This window comes from Xenopus tropicalis, chromosome 3, assembly GCF_000004195.4.
Source record: "Xenopus tropicalis strain Nigerian chromosome 3, UCB_Xtro_10.0, whole genome shotgun sequence".
Classification (NCBI taxonomy): domain Eukaryota; kingdom Metazoa; phylum Chordata; class Amphibia; order Anura; family Pipidae; genus Xenopus; species Xenopus tropicalis.
The window spans coordinates 111,650,522-111,672,128 of record NC_030679.2 but is presented as its reverse complement, the minus strand read 5'-3'; the positions used below and the strand labels follow the sequence as shown (position 1 = coordinate 111,672,128).

At 38.2% G+C, this 21,607-nt stretch overlaps 1 protein-coding gene across 11 annotated transcripts in view; it reads left to right on the top strand.

Annotated features, from left to right (window-relative positions):
• Positions 1-21,607, top strand: part of akap13 (A-kinase anchoring protein 13) — a 151,198-nt gene that overhangs the window by 23,236 nt on the left and 106,355 nt on the right. For 9 of the 11 annotated variants that reach the window (XM_012959563.3, XM_012959568.3, XM_012959566.3 and 6 more), the window contains 2 exons: positions 6,491-6,534; positions 16,870-17,017. In XM_012959563.3, coding sequence (XP_012815017.2) covers positions 6,502-6,534; positions 16,870-17,017 — 181 coding nt within the window. In that variant the 5' untranslated portion in view covers positions 6,491-6,501. The remainder of the gene's footprint in view (positions 1-6,490; positions 6,535-16,869; positions 17,018-21,607) is intronic. The other 2 variants (XM_012959570.3, XM_012959571.3) reach the window with 1 other exon arrangement.

The window sequence follows — 21,607 nt, the reverse complement described above, 5'->3', positions numbered from 1 at the left end:
TGAGCTAAAAAATATATAAGATGAAAAGTTGCAAAACTAAGCAATTTTTACAACAGAAATACATCAGTTTAACAGGGGTGGTATCACTTTAAAAGCATACTTTTGGAGGTACCGAAAAAATTGCTACAATGCTAGCATTTGCTACAAAGCTAGCTCATAGCAACTGCCATTTTAGCTTGGGCTCTGTAGCGTCTGTGCTGTAGCTCTAGCCGTTGGTAGCTGAGATCACACATTATGATGGGAGGGGGAGTAAGTTCTTATGAATTCTTATGGGAGGGGAAGCAAAAAAAAAAAAGGGAGGGGGAAAGGAAGAGAGCTGCAAAGACTCGTGCCCCAAATCTGAAGGAGCCCTAAAGGAGAGGAAGTCTGATACTGAAGAACATGTTCACAAAAAAAGAGACAAGAAATCCTGTGTTTATTTTGATAGAGAACTCAGTGCAGCTTATGGCTGTATTTACATAGACCTTTCTGATAAACTTAATTTTTACCTTCTCCTTTAAAGCTGAGGTTTTCAAATAAAAAGGTACATTTTTTATATTATTTAAATAATACATATTTGTAAAGTTAATGATTAAAATAAGTGGGAGCTTTGCCTTGTTAGGTAGGACTGGCTGATCTAAGTGTGCAAGCTATTGAGAAAATCTTCCCAGCTATTTACTGCAAATTCAGTTCGTGCTTTCACCTCCAAATCTCTGGTCCCTGCCTGATTCCTTTTGCCAACAAAAAATCCCACCTAATTTACAGGATTTTTCAGATGAGTTAGCCATTAACCTTAACAAATGGGGCATGACTCCCTCTTTTTTGATTAGAGTTTGAGCAGCCTGGTTTATATTTTTACTTTAGGCTAGGGTCACAGAAGATGACTTTTACATGTTCTGATGTCAAACAGTGAATGTGACCATTGTTGCAAAAGACAATCACATTTTACTGTACCACCTACCTAACCCGTTCTACACACACCGATGCCTATTCCTTGGTTGCTCCAAGCCAATATGAGAAACCACAAATAAAAAGAAAGAGAACAGAGGCTCTTTTTTTTAATTAAAAATTAAATATAATATATATATTCACTAGGGGAATGTAATTTACGGTGATATCTATGCTTAAGTCATTAAAGTTATCAGTCTGTACTTGTTCACTCTGGACTGTAGGTGTGCGGCACCCAGTATGATATGGCTCAGAGCAGATAAATCAGTTTGGGTGAAGCTGTGCACTGTTTTTTTTATCAAAGGACAATGTCTCCCATTTATAGGTCATGTATGCATTTATTTAACTTTGTTATGGGTGTAAATTGAAAAGTATATTATAGGCAAAGTCATGGATAGGCTCAAGTAGCATAGCTTCTCTTATGGGCTTTTGCTTTTTTTATATAGTCGGCAGCTCTTGCCTAGAAGTAATGTGTTTCTCCAGTGAAAGACTCTTACTTTAACATTGTATTTTTAGAAGTGAAACCCTTTAGAGTAGAACTTGCTACATATTTAATGCTTGGCACAATCTGTTTTGCAATACAGCGCATTTTAGTTTTGCAATTTGATTTTGCATGTGTGAAAACCACAAAACAGCTGAAGTACTATGTATGTCTTGTTTCACATTCCTCCATTTTTCTCTTGCTTTTAATTTAGTGGTCATGCTCAGCATGGAAAACCAATGTTAAATTAAGCTGATGCATCATTCCGCGTTCCAACTGGCACCTTGGAGAGTGTCCTGTGTCTTCTCTGTTCAGCTCTTTAAGTGATATTTGATTTTCCAATTATATTTAGTTTAGTTATTTGTTTGATCTCCATTCTGGATTGCATGTACATATGAAAACTAGAGTTATATACACACAAAGGCATATTCCCATTTGCAAGATGGAAGAGAAAATACTTTGTGTCCAGCTGCAGTAATGCAGAGCAACCAATAATAACATCTTTGCTTTTGAAGAGGTGACCAGTAAATGCTAATTAGATGCTGTAGGTGATTAGACTAGTTGCAAACCTTGCACCGTTTATTACATTTGCCCATTAAATTATTTGCATGAAGTAACCTTGCAAGAAAGATATCGGGCTTCTTTTCAAAAAGATATAAAAAAAAAATTGGAATGCTGAAAAAGAAGGCAATAAAGTTCACCTTAGCTAAAGAAAAGGAAAGGCATTTGGCCTTTTATATTAATGTAAAAGGGCAAATGAAGTCTTGCATACATCAGTCCTGTACTACTTGATTTATGGTACTGTGCACATAAAAGCCTGCCATGCAGGTTCTGGCTGGAATATAGCTGCTCTTCATTGCAGGCAAATTGCTTGTGGGTGGGAACAATTTGTAGTGGGTCCTAGCTCATCCACCTCTGCACTCAGTTTGCTAACTGCTATCCCTCATGACTGAAGTTTTCCATTATGTACACAAGCTATGTCTGTTGTTCACTTGGGTTAGATGTGGAAGTTCAGTGCATTGAGCTGAAGGAGAAATTTGTCTTGAGGCATTGTGTTTTTGTTCAGAGAAGCAAGGGTAACGTGCATATTCAATACAATTACATACATTACAAGGATAGAAAAACAGATTAAGGGGTGGGGAGGAGTTCCCTGCCCCATTAAGCTTACTACTTAAGTGGTGTATGGGTGCATGGATTCCAACAGCACCTTTAACCTACTCAATAGGAGACTAATACCACCTAGGCCTATAGTGGGGATATTTAGTGCCCTCCTGGCCTTTAATTGGAACCATTAGGGAGCTCTTTCTTTAGGGAACTAAATTCATTGTTCTTATTTTAATCTTTCCTACCACTACTGTTGCATGTAAGCTGGTATTATGAATTTTTAGGGCTCTGGCACACGGGGAAATTAGTCGCCCGCTACAAAACTCCCTGTTCGCGGGCGATTAATCTCCCCGAGTTGCCTTCACCTGCCATCCCACCGGCGAAAATCTAAGTCGCCGGTTGGATGGCACACGCGGCGGCGCGATTTCAGCAAATCGCCGAAAAAGCCTCGCGAGGCAACTTCGGCGATTTGCCGAAATCGCGCCACCGTGTGTGCCATCCCGCCGGCAACTTACATGTTCGCCGGTGGGATGGCGGGCCATGGCAACTCGGGGAGATTAGTCGCCCGCGAACAGGGAGTTTTGTCGCGGGAGACTAATTTCCCCGTGTGCCAGAGCCCTTAAACCTTGTGTAGCAGATTACTGGTAGATATATCAGAATATCTATTGGTGCAACAATTAATGGTGGGCATAAATGTCAAGAACTGCTAAACAAGCAGATTTTTCACTGATAAGCCCACCTCTCTCCCCGATAGGATTTTTAAATTTGCTCAGTCGGGTTTGCAAGCTGTCTGAGTGCCCCATACGTAGGCCGATAGGCTGCCGACTGAGACCATCAACAGCTCTTGTCAGGCCGTGCTTGGCCACATTAAGGGGTTTCCTTGATTCTTACCTTGGACGAGAAGGAACAGTTGCCTGTATCAAGTATGCCAGCACTTAGAGATATAGACATCTAAATAAAAAGATAATTTATTTTCTTGAAACAGGGCTGTATAATGCAAATAACAAACATTATCAAGGCAACTCAAGATCTAACACTACAGTATAAGGGTTAAAATAAATTGTAGACTGAAAAATTAGATTTTAAAATATACAAATAATCCATTTTCTAAAACTGACATATAATTATATAATAGCTTTAGCAGATCTGCTTCTTTAGAACACTTTGTCAGTCTGGAATGGTTCATAATTGGTCATGAGAGCTAGATGAAGATCGAAACCTATATTTATCACTGCAGAGAAAGAGTACATTGTGTACAACGTACTGTTGGAAGAAAGAACTGTCCAAGGGAATGGTAAATTTTGTGATGGTTTACAGACTTCGTTGTAAGACCATAGAAAAACTGTAGCTGAATTGCTGCTCCTGTGTGATTTGTAGCATTCATAAATCTTGTACACAAAACAGTCCTACAAAGTAAGGTCCTACTGTTCTTCCAAAATATAGAAGTTACATTTTTCCCTTAGGCCGTGGTAGACGGGGAGATCAATTTCCCGAAATTGTTGCACCGCATATGCCATCCCACTGGCGATTTACATTCAAGCTGGTGGGATGGCATATCGGGGAGATTAGTCGCCCGCAACAAGGGAGATTTGTCACGGGCGACTAATCTCCCCGTCTACCACGGCCCTTAATGCCATCGGCATAGTGGTGTAAAGCACAACATAGTGTATTTCTATTGGAAAGCAATGCCTTTTGTATTTGTAAACATAAACTATTCTTCTAATTACTTTAGGAGTTGGTTCTTAAGGTGGCCATACACGGGCCGATTTTAGCTGCCGATATCAGTCCTTTAGACCGATGAGTAAGCATATATGTGTGCGTTTATTTTGTAAACTGCATCAGTGAGTGTTGAAATCATTGGAAGTGAAAAAAAAGATGCCTTTTTGTCTTAAGTATGAAACCGCTTTTACCAAGCTATATGTAGTTACTGGTGGGTTGTTTTCCTGTTGCAGGCACATTGTACTACACATGCAGTCAAGATTACTCTCCCAGTAATACCTTAATTATATTAAGATAAGGTCCTCTTATGGATAGCTTCTCTAATTCCCAGCAGGAGAAGGCTACTGTGCAAAGCTTTGGGAAATTTCCTTTTTCATTTAGTTGATTCTTGAGCATAACCTTCAAGCCAGGAAGTGGTGTTTTTTTCCCAAGTTCAGCCATATGATGTAATGGTTCTGGAGCTCATTAGACGGCTTCCCTTTGCTGCCCCCCTACCCTCTTTGTTCTCACATAGACCGAAACAGAAAATCTGTTTGTATTACTCATAACTTTTGCTGCTACTTGAATGAACTTTGCAGTAGCGATGACATCCCAAACCAAGTCACCGGGCATATCTGTATTCCTTATACTCATATCCCTGTCACACAATAGTCAATTTTAATCACAGCTGAAAAGTAACCACCCCCAAGGTCTCATTTGAAAGAGGGTTTTTTTTAGCTTTGATGAAAGCATATCTATTCTAAATATATCTTTTGTTTCCACTGTCTGAATTTAAGTTGATGCAGATGATAGAGTGAGACAATTTATTTTTCACAGCACTGTGGAATGTTACAAAGTACATGTAGTAAGATCAAGACTGAAAATACAGTTAGCTCTGATAAACAGAAATTAAACTCTTCTAAAATACAAAATATCTAAATATCCTAACTTAGAGAACTGTTTGAAGTTGCTGATAATTAGCTGTGGGAGGGATATACATTTAGGGTGAGCATATTAGGGCACACACCTTTAATTTATGCATTTAGGGTGTATAGAATAAAATAGCCACTAATATCGGGTGTGACTGAGAAAAGCTAAAATTAGTCCTTCGCTTGGCTAACCCATGCCCTTGTTTATATCACATTAAAGAACTAGTTGTACCAAAAATGAAAATTATTATTTTCATACTTGATGTGCCATTTTGTCATATTGTGTGCATATATATCCTATATTATTAATTATAATTATATAATATTATATGTTTGGTCACATGTTTCAGAATCTCTGGTAAAATAAGATGTGGATTTTTACAATTGTTTTCCTGCAGTGATGCCAATATTGTTGCTGTGCATCCTGCATGGCGGCAGGTATTTGAGTTGTGTTGATATTTTCCTTTAACATACTTAAACCAGTTCTTAAAATTGCTTACACTAAACGGGTATAACCACACAAATTGGGTACATAATTATCTAACAATAGCTTGGGGTAAAGGATTGTTTGTACAGTTAAACTACCGTGAAACTACCTCCAAACTGTGCAGTGAGCTAAGCCTCCCCAAACCATCATTGAAATCTGCTCATAAATGGCAGATGACAGACTGTCAATCTAGGAGAGGAGCATGACTGGGCTTTCACTCGCTCTTGTCAGTTAATCTCTTGTAATTTAGCTCCATTTACATAATTCATAATTTGGCCTTTATGTTTGTGCTAAATTTGGTAAGACATAAAAAAAAAGTAGTGGTTGTATAGAATCTTACTTCTGTAGCGATCATTCCATGTGTAATTAGATTAAGCGCATTTCTAACCTCTTGGAAAGATTCACTGAGTAAAGATAGTACAAAAAGGGGATTGTTATAAATTTTAGTCTCCCTTTTGCTACATATTTAGCTGCTGCGTGGTGCTTGTGATTGTTATCTATATTCTTCTTCCATATGCCACTGGGTTACATTTTCATTAAATGGGGTGGGATTGGACTCAGAAATGTTTCATTTATATGCAGTGTGATGATTGACTGTAAATGTTTTATGTTCTATAAACCTTATTGTTAGATCTTATTGTGGGTAATCAGTAACACATAGATTTCACATATCTCCATTATTACTGTGTTTATTATAATGTTATGACTTTCCATCATCTTATTCATTATCTGGGTTCCCATTCAGCCTACTAGTTTTAGCAAACATATCTCAGGTGACACAGAGTACATTTCTTCCATTCCTTCCTATTGCTTCCATGTAATTTCTGTTATTGTTAATAATAATTTCTTCTTTTCTTGTTACAGTGCCCTGGGTCATGAAACTAAACCCACAGCAAGCTCCACTGTATGTAAGTTTATCATAACCAAAGATTTATTTATGTGTTATTGTTTTTTCTGTTGTAAACACAAAGCATTCCTTAATGAACTGCAAGCTCATTTTGAAAATCTTTTGGATAAGAGACAGGCCAACCATCATATTTTAAGGTACTGAAGTAAAGATTTGATCTGAAAGCATGCTGGTCTTCAAGTGAAATCAAACAATTTGAAGCAAAAGTCTTAAGGCACATGACAATTTTCAACATAGTTACATAGTAAGAGATTAAAAAAGACACATGTCCATCAAGTCTAACCTTTTATGCCTACATGTAACCTGCCTAACTGCTAATTGACTCAGGAAGGCAAAAAACCCTGAAGCCTCTGTAATATGCCTCAGAAGGGGAAAAAATCCCTTACTGACTCAAAGATCAAACCAGTCCCTAGATAAGCTTGTACTGTCTTCCGTAACCCTGTATTCCCTTACTTGCTGAAAAGTCATCCAACCAGCCAGTTGGACTGATTCAAGGAGAGAGATCCACAACTTCACAGCTCTAACTGTAAACTAAAACCCTTTCTAAATATTCAGGCAGAGCCTCCTTGTTCTAATCGAAATGGGTGCCCTTGTGTTCGTTGGATGACCTTTTGGTAAATAAAGCATTATAGAGATTATTATCCCTTTATATATTTATCATAGTTATCATACCACCCCTTAAAGGAGACATATTGGATAAATGGGAAACCCCTAACCCTGTAGGCAATTATGAATAATATCCGGTGCTGGTTTCACTTTGTGCTAAAAATAAATTCTCTCTGTAACAATGGCCCCTTTATTGGAGCTCCCTATAGATCCTCTCACTTCTCCCTCCAGTGTGAAATGGAGAGTGGGCGTGTCCTAACGGTCCCTGCCAGAAGCACAGTAGGAGGGGGAGAGCCAATCACAGCCCTGCACTCACACAAGCACAGAGAGGCTTCAGTTCCCTATCAGGTCAGCCTAGCTGCTGATTGGTTCCTATCCTACAGTGCAGGGTATGGAGGGCCGCCGGCCCCCCTGCACATCCAGAGAATTCAGCCAGCAGGAAGTGGCACAGATGGGCGGGGCTAGTGGGGGTTTTGTGGAATTTCTCAAAAAATCAGTCAGAAACACAACTTTTTAAGCACAATCCTTCTATATCTAGAGGAGTATAATTCCCTGGTACATTCATCATTTTTATAGGATATGTCTCCTTTAAGTGGCTTTTTCCAGCATATACAATCCCATCCTGACCAGTCTTTCTTTATAACTGAGACTTTCTATATCCTTTACCAGCTTAGTTGCCCTTCTCTGAACCCTCTCCAACTCAATAATGTCCTGTTTGAGCATCAAAACTGCACAGCATATTCTAGATGGGGCCTTACCAGCGCTCTGTAAAGTTGAAAAATAACACCTTCCTCCCATGAATCTATGCCTCTTTAATACAGCTAGAAACCTTGTTTGCCCTTGCAGCTGCTGCCTGGCATTGCTTGCTCCAGCCAAGTTTATTATCTACAAGGACTCTAAGGTCCTTTTCCAGTGGGTATGAGGGTCCCATTAAGGGTATAAGTGGCTTGCATATTTTTAGGTCCCAAGTGCATGACATTTATTGACATTAATAGGCTCATTTACTAACCATCGATTTTTGCAACTTGATTTACAATGCACCTAAACATTGGCGGGGTCCCTTTCCTTGAAGTTTTTTCTTATGTCTTGAGGCTTTAGAGATTTCGCTGGGTTTTGTCCAAAAATGAAATCGCCACAGCACAAATGTGCTCCCACAACCTCTTTTTGTGTACAAATGTGATGAAGTCTGAATATTTGCAGTGGCAATTAGAAAAAGTCGAGTTTGTTACGACTTTTCCCAGAGCAACTTTTTCTTGCAACGATTTTTTAGTAAATATCAGAAATTTGGGAAAACAAATTCAGTCAAAATAAAAACAAATTAGAAACTATGGAATTTTAATAACTCTGCCCCTAAATCTCATCTGATACTTTGCCGCCCAGATTGCCAGTTTGTCAAAATCCTGCTGCAAAGATGCCACATCCTGATTGGGCTGCAGAAATGTGTGTCATCTGCAAACACTGATACATAATTAATGTAGCTTTTGTAGGGTAAATGCCGTACTGTCTAATTCCCTTTATAGTGAATACCAATAGCATAAAATATGGCTCAGAAGGATACCTTTTGCTCACACATCTGTTTTTTAGTATTTTAAACTGTACTGTGCTTCTTACCTCTTTCCCACCAGGCAAAGTCTACTGAAGCACCCTGCGTGGAGTGAGCCTTTCTGAGTTAGAGCAGCTTCCCAGCAGGGACAGTAGCTTGTAGTGAAACAGGAAAAGTCATGCAGTGTTTTGAGCATTTACATGATAAATATATATTGGATTAGGACCTGTATTTTAGGCTTACTGACAGACACTAGAAAGCTTTTTTTATTAGGTTCTTAAATGAAAAATGATTTTTTTTTTGTTCTTTAGGAAAAGGCAGAGAACGCATATATTTGAGAATGTACATGCTAGTTTTAGGCTAAAAGGCCTACTGCAACCACTAGTTTGGTGTAATGGTAGGCCAGACAGAACATATTCTGTGGCTAGGTCAGTCACCTTGGAATGTTTTTGGCTAAATTTTCACTTTCATGGAAATGCCGTCATTGGTTGGTTGGGTATTGAACCTAAAATGTTACTTTTGGGGCCATACTTATCTGACCATACACGTACCGACCGTGTGTTGGCTCCAAATTATCGTCCTGTTAATTTTTGTACCATGGCGATGGTCGTTTAGTCGATCGGCCAGGTTAGAAAATGTCTGTCAGCTAAAAAAAAATCTGCACATGTATTGTGTATCGGACGATATCCTTGGGGGAACTAAAATGGAGATCACTTTCATACGACTGGTGTCTGCCAACTATTTCTTTTTCAGCACATCCTCCAATTTGTATTTTAAGGGCTTTATCCTACAGTTTGTAGTCTGAATGTTAGTTTCAGATTGTTGCATTTAAACATACAACCGATATTGGAACATTTTCGTTGGAACTACAATCTGAACGTGTATGGTCAGCTTTAGATTGTTGTTTGGAACAGATCTGTCTGTCTGTGGCTAATTTTACTCTTTTGTTTGCATCTTCACATATTTGCACCTTTGCAACTGAATTCTGTACCCTCCCTTAAATACTGACTTTACTGGGGGGCTAACTCATCAGTGTATAGGTCTTTGTCTGTGATTTATCCTGTATTTTTCCAGTCTTCTGCTGCACATTTAGCATTATGTGCATAATACTGGACGCCACATATTAAGCAGTCACATATTTTAGCAATTTAATTGTCTTCCAATACAGAAGCATAGTTTTTTTTGTGGCATGTTTTACATCTGTAACTGTCAGTTCTCTTTTACTGCATGTATTATAACTTCCCATCAATAACCATGAGCTTGTCTTCCAAGTATGTTTCCTTGCTGCCCAACCCCCTTTTCTAAATTATAATTCCATTACATAAACACAAATGGAAAATTCAAACAGAAGTCTGTAGAATTTAATTTCTGCGACAGTTCCAGTATTTTTCTGTAATGACTCGACTTTATACAGGTATGGGATCCCTTATTCAGAAACCTGTTATCCAGAAAGTTTCGAATTACGGAAAGGCCGTCTCCCATAGACTCCATTATAAGCAAATAATGCTAATTTTTAAGACTGATTTACTTTTTCTCTGTAATAATTAAAAAACATTAAAAAAAGTCAATTATTTTATTATAATAGAGTTTATGGGAGATGGCCTTCCCATAATTCGGAACTTTCTAGATAATGGGTTTCCGGATAACTGGTCCCATACCTGTACATCATTTTTAGTAACACAGTATGACAAATAACGTCTTTTTTTTATTCAGTAGTCAGGTTAAATTTTCCATCCCCCTTGAGGTCCAGGCCTGAATAATTCTGTAATATGCCGCAGAATGGAAAAAATAATTCAATTCTGTCTCTGCATTAACATTGTCAAGCAAAATAATCAAATGTTGAGTATTCTCCTCTGCAAATTTGCTCCTTTTTCTGTAATTTCAAATATTTTTTCTCAAGTTATCAAAAGTCATGTTGGGTACATACATGCATGCATGTTTTTTTTTTTTTTGGTGGGTGGTGTTTCACACATGGAAAAGGAAACAGTTTGAGCCAGAGAAGGGATGTGATCTTCAGTTTTTCCCAAACAATTTACACCAAGGTTCTATGATTCAGATTTTTTTTTTTATTTATTCCTAGTAGGATTTTTCACCTACAGGTTTTCAGCAGCTGTGAGACTGGGATATCCGTTATAATTGTTGCAGATGTGTCTAAGTGATCAGCTATTATCCTGGCTTCTGCTTTAAACCCAGTGGGTGAGCTTTAGCCTATAGGATAAACCCATGTAAATGGGACTTTTCTAGGAGCCTTAAGGAATTTCTTCCCAGAATCCTGTTATGACTTATTTGCATACGTATGAGGCGGTCTCCTCAATCCTTTTAGCTTGCAGATGTGTCCTGAATTCTATCAGTTAAAAAGTCACCAAAGATTTTTCTGTAATTTTTTTTTTTTTTTTTAAACTCCTGGTGAGAAAGTGAAAAGAGATGATATACTTTTTGGATTCTTGATAACTGAGTGCACTGATAATAGGGACAGCTTAAACATTTTCGCCAGGATAAGTGAAACCATTAATCCTCTTGGATTTCCTGATAAATGGTGTGTTATATAGAAATATTTTAAAATTGTAATGTATTGTTTGCTAAAAATACATACAAATCCCTAAGGCATGCTGGAGACTTCTGGTGTTTACCCTGGGGCTGGTGTTCATGAATATTTTCCAGATACAGCACACCACAGACACAGTCTAATTAGTAGATATGATGGCTGCTGAGACTGAAACTCTTGCATTCAGTTGCTGTCAGACAAGTGATTAATGACAGTCAGTTATGAATGAAATGTACTGACGTCCAGTCTTTAAAATCAAATATAGTGATAATTAATGCTGTGTCCGCAAGCTAAGGAGAATAATTGATATTTAAACTATATTAATAATGTGTTATCTTTCCTTTAAATATATTGTCAACTCTTCCTTATGGTCATGAAAGTTTATAGTAACTTGTGAAATCTGGGGTCATTGAAAGGTGCAGAATATTTCCTATATTGTATGGAATAATTTAGCAGTCATCTGTTGTGTACTGTTTTGTAATGTTTTATGTGCAATGCTTTGTATCAGCGATCCTTTGGATTTACGTTTCTTAATTGCACACTGGGCAAATTTGTAGCAAATATGTATTGTAACTTCTTTGTTGTGCTCCCGAGGAATTTATTCTGCTCTTTATGCTTTTTGTTTAACAATTCACCTTATATCAATATGCAAAGCAGACTGCTGATCAGGGGCAAAGTTCATGTGAAATTATTTCCTTCTTCTCAACGTGATGGATAAAGTTGGTTATTCTCTGGAGTCTGGTCTTTATCGTTTGGTGAAAGTAGCACTACATAACCAGGTCTTGTTCAATGACTTTGACCTTCCCTTGTACTCTTGACCCATTTCATTGCCTTCTGCTTTTGGATTCTCAAGTGGTTATACTTAGGTTTGATAATGAAAGCATGAGGTCATTTGAAGGTAGCTAAAAGAAATGTAGCTTAAGTTCAGTTTCCGTAATTTTTATTATGTGCTTTAACAGGACAGTCTAGAATCCTGGGCCAGTTATGATTCTCAAAATAATTTTTAATAGCCACAGCCTGGCTATTATATTTTACAAGTTACTGCTAGTTTTAGAGAATGACATCTTCCTAAAAACCAACATGTTTGGGCTAAGTGATGTGATTAATTTTAGGGAAATCTGACTTTTAACATATTGCAGCTATATGGTTGCTAGGGTCTAAATTATCCTAGAAATCATAAGATGGTTCAAATTTGAAAGTAATGAAAAGTAACAATAACAAATTGCAGCTTAAAGATCAATAGTTTTTTGGCTACTGGTTTCAGTGACCCTCTTTTGAAAGCTGAAAAGAGTCAGAAGAGGAAAACAATTCAAAAAATGAAGACCAATTGAAAAGTTGCTAAGAACTTGCAATTCTATATAACATAATAAAAAAACTTAAAAAAATAGAATCTGTCATCACGTCATCACAACCCTACTGCCCTCACTGTGAAAAACCACCTACGCCGCTTCAAATGAAAGATCTGATCCCCTAATCTAAAGGGGTGGCCTCTGGTGCACTGATCATTTTTATGGGAAAAAAAGAACACCCCCTATCTGCCTATAATCCCCTCCAATGTACTTGTACCAAGTAATCATGTCCCATTTTTTTCCCAGAGAAAACAACCCTCAGCCTTGACATTCATATCTTATTGTTTAAATCTTTCAACTCATTTACTAGTTTAGTTGCACATCTTTGCACTCACTATATACTTCTTAGGCTAATGGCACACGGAGCAAGTTAATTGGTTGTGAAAGATCTCTGCTACCACTCCAAAATGCCTTTCTACCAAAGTTGCCTGCAGGAGGAAACTTTGTACATCTTTGGAAAGCCGAAGTGATGCGTTGGCCGGAGCAGTTAGTTGCGGGCAACTGACTCGCCCTGTGTGATATTAGCCTTATGGATTTGAGCCCAAAACTGCACTGCATATTCAAGATGAGACCTTACCAGGAACCTATAAAAAAGGCAAAATTATTTTTTCATCCCTTCAGTTTGAGAACAGCCCATTATTGTGCCAGCAGCAGTTGAATGCTTGCCTGTCTGATTTGTCCCTCACTAAAAAAAAGAAAGCAGGGTATCACTGAAGACTTTAGAGGTGTGAAATAAAAGGTGCAATGTTTGCCCATTACTAATGCTCTGCTGATTGGTTGCTGTAGGTGACTTAAACTTTGCACCTTTTATTACCTTAGCCTTTTATGGAGAAATGTAATATAGTGTGCATTTTTTTCTAAAGGTCTAGTCACCTATAGCAGACATTTGCTGGTCTCCTGTTTATAAGGAGACATCATCTTGGTTGCTATGGCTTACCATTTGCCTTTTATGATATATGGGCCTGCTTTGTTTTTATGTATTTTGCCTTTGCTTATGCTTCTAATGTCTCAAACTGTTTTATTCTCTCCGTGATGAAGTGGTATCAACCAAATAAATTGTTTCTAAATAAGACTTACCAAAATGTGCGAGGCAGTTGCCTGGTGTAAAATTAAATTGATGATAACAATGAATCTCTACAGAAAATGGTAACGCGGATAGAAATTGCCTTGGAGTTTTATGATCTGCATAAAGGCAGTCAATGTAGGCTCATTTTCTCATATTAGGGCAGATTAAAATGGACTTGAATAGGACTTTATGGTTTTTTGTTTTTATACGGCATTACCTGCTTCTTCTTGCTGCTAACTGGATACAGAACAGTTTGCTGAAGGATACCAGATGGTTCTCAGGGATTAGGCAAGCATGTGTAAAAATACACAACAGACAGAAGTGCTCTTCCATAGACACAACTATCACTGTTTAACAAGTGTCACATCAAGAAGGAGACTGTAGCCCTTTGTGCTGTGTTGTTGGCTAATATATCTGTCTTCCGAATAATCCATTTGTACATTGTCGCTTCTGCATTCATTATAGTTAGGTTACATCGGATACTGGATGTGCTAGCAACGTCTTTACTTTTTTTTTTTGAATAATTTTTGAAAGGTTTCTATACTAACAGCTAAAAGTGGTCACTTGAACTGCTAAGCAGGGCAAAGAGCAGATGGAGAGCAGATTGCAGGCCCTTTGTAGTTTGCTATAAGATTTTACAGCCATGGTGTTCTTAATAGAAAACCATATATACAAATGGATAAACTGATCCAGGGTGCAAGCCAGTTCAAGGTGGATTGGTTTGTGAAATGTTTTGTCAAAGACTTTTTTCAATATTGATTCTGCCTTGCACTGGAATTCCTTTCTTGTGTCTTTTTGTAACAATACTCCATATCTGTTTCTAGTACCTTTTATCAGTTTAATGATCTTTCATAAACCACCATATGGTTATTTGGGCCTGGGCTACCAATAAAGGATTGCATAGTAACAACTAGGCCAAGTAGCACTAGGAAAAATGCTCAGGGGCAACATGTTGCTCACTTCTCCCTTTGATGTTGCTCCCAGCTACCTCAAAGTAGGTGCCCATCTTTACGTTTCTGGCTTTGAGACAACTTTTGGAAGCATAGAGATGCAATTTTACTTCAAACAGAGCCTTCTGCAGGCTAGCAGTCCACATGGGCTTCCAAATAGCCAATTACAGCCCTTATTTTGCATCATCTAAAGAACTTTTTTTTTTTTTTTGTAACTTATAATTTTTATTAAGTTTTATAAAGAGGGGTGGGGGAGAACAAAATTAAAAGGGAAGATTAGTACAAACAAAATATACATTGCATCTAAAGAACTTTTTTTATGCCTGTGTTACTCACCAACACTTTTTACATCTGAGTGTGGCTTACGAGTAAAAAATGGCAGACCAGGAGCCTTAGGGCAGTGTGACACAAGGAGGTTAGTCGTTCAGTAGCCGAGATTTAATCTCCCTGAATTGCCTTCCCACTGGCAATAAAGTTAATTGCTGCAGGGAGGCGTATGCAGCACTTCGTTTTTTTTAAGTCACCTAAAGTTTGGGATTTTTAAGCTAATTGAAGCTGCAGTTACTACACTGTTGGCTATCTGGACTGGTGCCTGTCAGGAAGACATTTCTAATAATGTGCTGGAAGGCTCATTGTGGCCAAATCAGGTGAGCAATTAATTTTTAAAATGCAGCATTGTGACTGTTGGGGCTTGTACTGAATGAACCATGCAGTTTGGCAAGAAGCTCAAGTCCACGGGCCATGGGACTTACAAAACTGATGGGGGAGAGTGGGTGCTTTTCCAGGTTTAGTTGCTGTAGATCTGCCATAATAACTTCAATAATCCTTAACAGCTTTGTTTTTTGCAATATGCCTAAGGGCAGGGGCTATTGTACACTCTGTTATTTGGTCTCCACTAACTGCTTGGAAAAGTGTCATGGGTTACCTTGTGTGGGCCGTTATCCCCTGGAAAGATAAAGAAAGTTTGCCAGCGCTTAGTTTACCTTTAAAAATAATTTTTTACAAAAAATGAGGTGTTAGTACAACACTTTGGCCAAAATATGTAAGCTCACGTGCCACGTCAAGGCCCCTCATTGTACGTGAGTCCTACACTGTCTAATGACTTTGAGTCTGTGATGCAATTAAAATAAAGTCCCCCAGAAAACAATGTGACTGAGTATTAAGACCTATTGCACCTACCTTTAGCTCAAAAAGGCTCTAGTGGAAAAGCAGGGAGGTTTTAAGCCCCAGCTCATTAGCACACACATGAAAGTGATTCATTGGTTTAAAGGCTACATAGCAGCTAGAAGCAAAATTTGGCTACAATTTGTACACAAAACACAGAAAGAAATTGCCAGCGCTCGGTCTAACCCACAATCTGGAGTTGACCAGCTGCTATAAACGATAAAAAGCCATTAATCATACACAAAGAGAAAGAAAGTTTGCCAGCGCTTAGTTTGTCTTTAAAAATAATTTTTACAAAAAATGAGGTGTTAGTACCACACGTTGGCCAAAATATGTAAGCTCACGTGCCACGTCAAGGCCCCTCATTGTACGTGAGTCCTACACTGTCTAATGACTTTGAGTCTGTGATGCAATTAAAATAAAGTCCCCCAGAAAACAATGTGACTGAGTATTAAGACCTATTGCACCTACCTTTAGCTCAAAAAGGCTCTAGTGGAAAAGCAGGGTGCTTTTAAGCCCCAGCTCATTAGCACACGCATGAAAGTGATTCATTGGTTTAAAGGCTACATAGCAGCTAGAAGCAAAATTTGGCTACAATTTGTACACAAAACACAGAAAGAAATCGCCAGCGCTCGGTCTAACCCACGCTGTAGTGTTGACCAGCTGGATAGATGACATGCATCCTTACAGCAATAATCATCCATGTAGTGCTCATCTATATATAACTGAAATATAATATATATGCACACTGTATATTGTGAAATGCTCCCTATACTCCGTTAACTGACAGCAGACCAAAGCATGCGCAGTGGATCAGTCATTGCGGCATCTTCTGAAGCACTGATATTCACAGCTAAAGGGCTGTGGTTGCCTTGGGCTAGAAAAAAGGCCAAAATTATAAGGCATAGCATATCTAGCCTAATTCTTTGTTAAACATTAGTTTTCCTTTAAGTGTAGATCTGTAGTATCTGTAGCATTCTGCAAACAAATAAGTTGACAGCATCACTTGGATGAATATTTTTTTTTCTGGATAGGCAGAAGTTTACTTTACAAATCACTAATGAACAGCCAAGGTGAAATGAATTTCTTACCAACATTCTGATTAAATCCCAGGGTGACTGTGTCTTAACCGTGCAGCTCACAGAAGAAAGTGAATTAGTAGATGATGTGGTTTTCTTCCTTCTGTTTGTTGGCTCCACAAGCAAGCATTTAACAAGCACTCGGAAAGTTAATTCTGCAACGCTAGAGACTATCACCCCAGGTAAACTCTGACTAAATTACGCTAAAATTAAGTTCAGTTTTGTATTGAAAATGCATTTTTTTTCCTCTTTGACTGAACTATTGAAACTGCATGATTTATCTTGTTTAATTAAGATTTTTAATTTAAATTTAGATATTGGTTTGTCTTTAATTTTCAAGTTACCCAGAATGGATTTTATGAACTGAATATAGATCATTTCTATTTTAGGTCAAAACAAAAAAACAACAAAAAAGAGCTAGAAAGGTAAAAAATAAGTTTGGCCTGCATAACCTTAATATGTGTTGCCTCTAAATTTGCCTAAACATGTTGCTGAAAAGTATGTAAATCTCTCAATAATTACATTTTTACAGCCTAACTATCACTGCTGCTTTACACACCAGTGGACTTAATAAGTGATAAAGATTATTAAAGAGAGAAAAAAAACTGAATACAGGCTTCTCCTAATTTGAAGTATTTTAACAGGTGCTATTGGTCAGCAATGAAAAACTTTAAATTCTGCTTGTTAGTTGTGTGTTTCTCATACCAGTGACATGGACTGCTTTTTCCTTTAAGCATATGCACTAGAGAGGCAACACAGTTAAGTAAATTTAGCCTGACTTATTTTTAAATTTAATTTATCCTTTTACTGTTTCCCTTTTACTCCATAAGTTCTTAACCTATGGGTCTGGAAGAAGAAATAGGTCACCGTGTTGTTGAGAGTTTCAAATGACCACTTAAAATATAGTGAAATATCCAAAAGCAAAAATACAATTTAATGTGCATAAAATTACCTCCTGCATTGACTCAATATTTCTTCTGGGTCCCATCCATAAATGGTTAACAAACTCTGTTAAGAAATGTATATGTCCTAACTGATACAGAATGGTGTGTGTGTGTGTGGCTAAAATTAACATATTGGTATTATATATAAGTAGTACTGCCTGTCTATATGCTTGTGTGTTGTGTTATAGTATAGTGATAGTATATTTTGTTGTCATGTTGCAGTAGTTTGCTCAAACTTTAACTGCCTACAGATTGGTTCTACTACTTTGTTATGCGTCAAAGAACAAAGCAAGAGATTGAGATTAAACTGGCAGGCCCATATGGACATCATATTGCGTGAATGTTTTTCATGATTTACTCTAATCAATAAGCACCTCATTTAAACTACTTTTTTTTTTTTTTTTAATGTTAATAATTGTCACCACCCTCCATGACTGCTAGGCCATCCTTCTTCTGTATTCTTTAAGTGGGATTAAAAACACATTAGGATGTCTGTGGGAAGAAGCAAAGAGCTTGGGACCAGCCTGCCAGTGGGAAAATGGCTTCTTAGGCAAGACAGAAATTGCAAGATAAGCCAAAAATAAATTTTATATACACTTAAGAAGATAAATCAAATTGAAAATAACACTTCTGTTGGCTCTTAGTGTTTCATTTAGACAAAGCTGTTGGCAAAATGTGCAAATTAGTCATGCAGACCGAATTGTCCTGTTACATAGTTACATAGTTACATAGGGTTGAAAAAAGACCTGTGTCCATCAAGTTCAACCCATCCAAGTAAACCCAGCACACCTAACCCACACCTACCAATCTATACTCACATACATAAACTATAAATACAACCACTAGTACTAACTGTAGATATTAGTATCACAATAGCCTTGGATATTCTGATTGATCAAGAACTCATCCAGGCCCCTCTTAAAGGCATTAACAGAATCTGCCATTACCACATCACTAGGAAGGGCATTCCATAACCTCACTGCCCTCACCGTGAAAAACCACCTACGCTGCTTCAAATGGAAGCTCCGTTCCTCTAATCTAAAGGGGTGACCTCTGGTGCGTTGATTGTTTTTATGGGAAAAAAGAACATCCCCCAACTGCCTATAATCCCCTCTAATGTACTTGTACAGAGTAATCATGTCCCCTCGCAAGCGCCTCTTTTCCAGAGAAAACAACCCCAACCTCGACAGTCTAACCTCATAGTTTAAATCTTCCATCCCCTTAACCAGTTTAGTTGCACGTCTCTGCACTCTCTCCAGCTCATTAATATCCTTCTTAAGGACTGGAGCCCAAAACTGCACTGCATACTCAAGGTGAGGCCTTACCAGGGACCTATAAAGGGGCAAAATTATGTTCTCATCCCTTGAGTCAATGCCCTTTTTTATACAAGACAGCACTTTATTTGCTTTAGTAGCCACAGAATGACACTGCCTGGAATTAGACAACTTGTTATCAACAAAAACCCCTAGATCCTTCTCCATTAAGGAAACCCCCAACACACTACCATTCAGTAGATAGTTTGCGTTTATATTATTTCTACCAAAGTGCATAACTTTGCACTTATCAACATTGAACCTCATTTTCCAGTTTGCTGCCCAGTTATCTAATTTTGTCAAATCGCTCTGCAAAGCGGCAGCATCCTGCATGGAACTTATAGTTTTGCACAATTTAGTGTCATCAGCAAAAATAGAAACAATACTGTCTATGCCCACCTCCAGGTCATTAATAAACAAGTTAAACAGCAAAGGCCCAAGGACTGACCCCTGCGGTACTCCACTAACCACACTGGTCCAATTAGAAAATGTTCCATTTACAACCACTCTTTGTACTCTATCCTTCAGCCAGTTCTCTATCCAATTACAAATATTATGTTCTAGGCCAATATTCCTTAATTTGATCATTAACCTTCTGTGAGGTACTGTATCAAACGCTTTAGCAAAGTCCAAGTAGATGACATCAACTGCCATTCCAGCATCAAGGTTCCTACTCACCTCCTCATAAAAGGCAACTAAATTAGTCTGGCAAGATCTGTTACGCATAAAACCATGCTGGCACAAACTAATAGTATTGTGAACTGCAATGTATTCAAGTACCCTATCCCTTATTACCCCTTCCAAAAGTTTTCCTACTACTGATGTCAGACTAACAGGCCTATAGTTTTCAGGCTGAGAACGGGATCCCTTTTTAAATAACGGCACCACATTAGCAATCCGCCAGTCTCTTGGCACCATGCCAGACCTCAATGAATCCTGAAAAATTAAGTGAAGAGGTTTGGCAATCACAGCGCTCAGCTCATTTAATACCCTGGGATGAATCCCATCCGGCCCTGGACCTTTGTTTACCTTTACATGTTCAAGTCTCTTTTGAATTTCCTCCCGAGTGACCCATGCGTCAGTAGCTAAATTACTAGAACTGGGCATATTACAAGGGAAGCCTTCATTATCTGGCTCCTCAGATGTATAGACAGATGAAAAATAAGAGTTCAAAATTTCAGCTTTTTCCCCGTTTTCATCAACCAACGTACCCCCCCGTGATAATAAAGTTCCCACCCCTTCTTGCTTCATTTTTTTACTATTCACATAATTAAAAAATAATTTTGGATTCTTTTTACTCCTAGCAGCAATATCCCTTTCCATCTCTATTTTAGCTTGCCTGATAGCTTTTTTGCATGCTTTATTTGCTTCCTTGTACCTGATGAAAGTTTCTGCTGTCCCAGCTAACTTGAATGCCCTAAAAGCACGTTTTTTCTTACCAACCTCGACAATAACACTTTTATTCAGCCATAAAGGTTTTGCTTTGCGATGCCTCTCCTTGCTTACTAGGGGGATATACTGTTGCGTATACCTACAAAGCAATGTTTTAAAGATGTTCCATTTTCCTTCTGTGTCTAACCCCATGAAAAGCCTTTCCCAGTTGACACATTGCAGAGATGCCCTTATACTGGCAAAGTCTGCACGTCTAAAATTGAGTGTTTTAGTTACTCCCTTATAGCGCTGTCTCTGCAGCATTATCTCAAAGGAGACCATGTTGTGATCACTGTTCCCCAAATGCTCACCCACACAAATGTTAGAGATAAGTTCATTATTATTAGAAATCACCAGGTCCAAAATAGAGTCATTCCTAGTGGGTTCTTGAACTGCCTGAAATAAAAAGTTGTCATTTAGCATATTTACAAACCTACTAGCTTTTTCTGACTTAGCCACCCCATTACTCCAGTCAATGTCCGGATAATTAAAGTCCCCCATAACAACAACTTGACCCAGTTTTGAAGCCTCCTCCATTTGCAACAATAGCTGGGCCTCATCCCCCTCATCTATACGGGGTGGTTTATAACATACACCAATGATCATTTTCTTTGTGACCTTCAGCCCTACTGAAATTTCTACCCAAAGAGATTCGACGTTTTCATTGGTAATGTCTTTATTACATGGCTTTAAGTCTGACTTTACGTAAAGACAAACCCCTCCACCCTTTTTAATCTCTCTGTCCCTCCTAAAAAGTGTATACCCATTTAAATTCACAGCCCAGTCGCATTTATCATCCCACCAGGTCTCAGTGATACCTATTAAATCATAATTTTCAATACATGCAATAGCTTGCAGCTCCCCTAATTTACCCGACAAGCTACGCGCATTAGCCAGCATGCAGCGGAGATTATTACTTCTCCCTCTGATGTTTACATTAGCTAAGGGAGAATTAGAGCTAAGGCAATTATGAGACTGCTTTCCTTGTAACGGAAGCTCCTTATCTGATAAACTATATGCCCCCCTCACTCCTCCCCCACAACCCTTTGCTAGTCCCCCTACCCCGTCTACACTAATTTTCCCA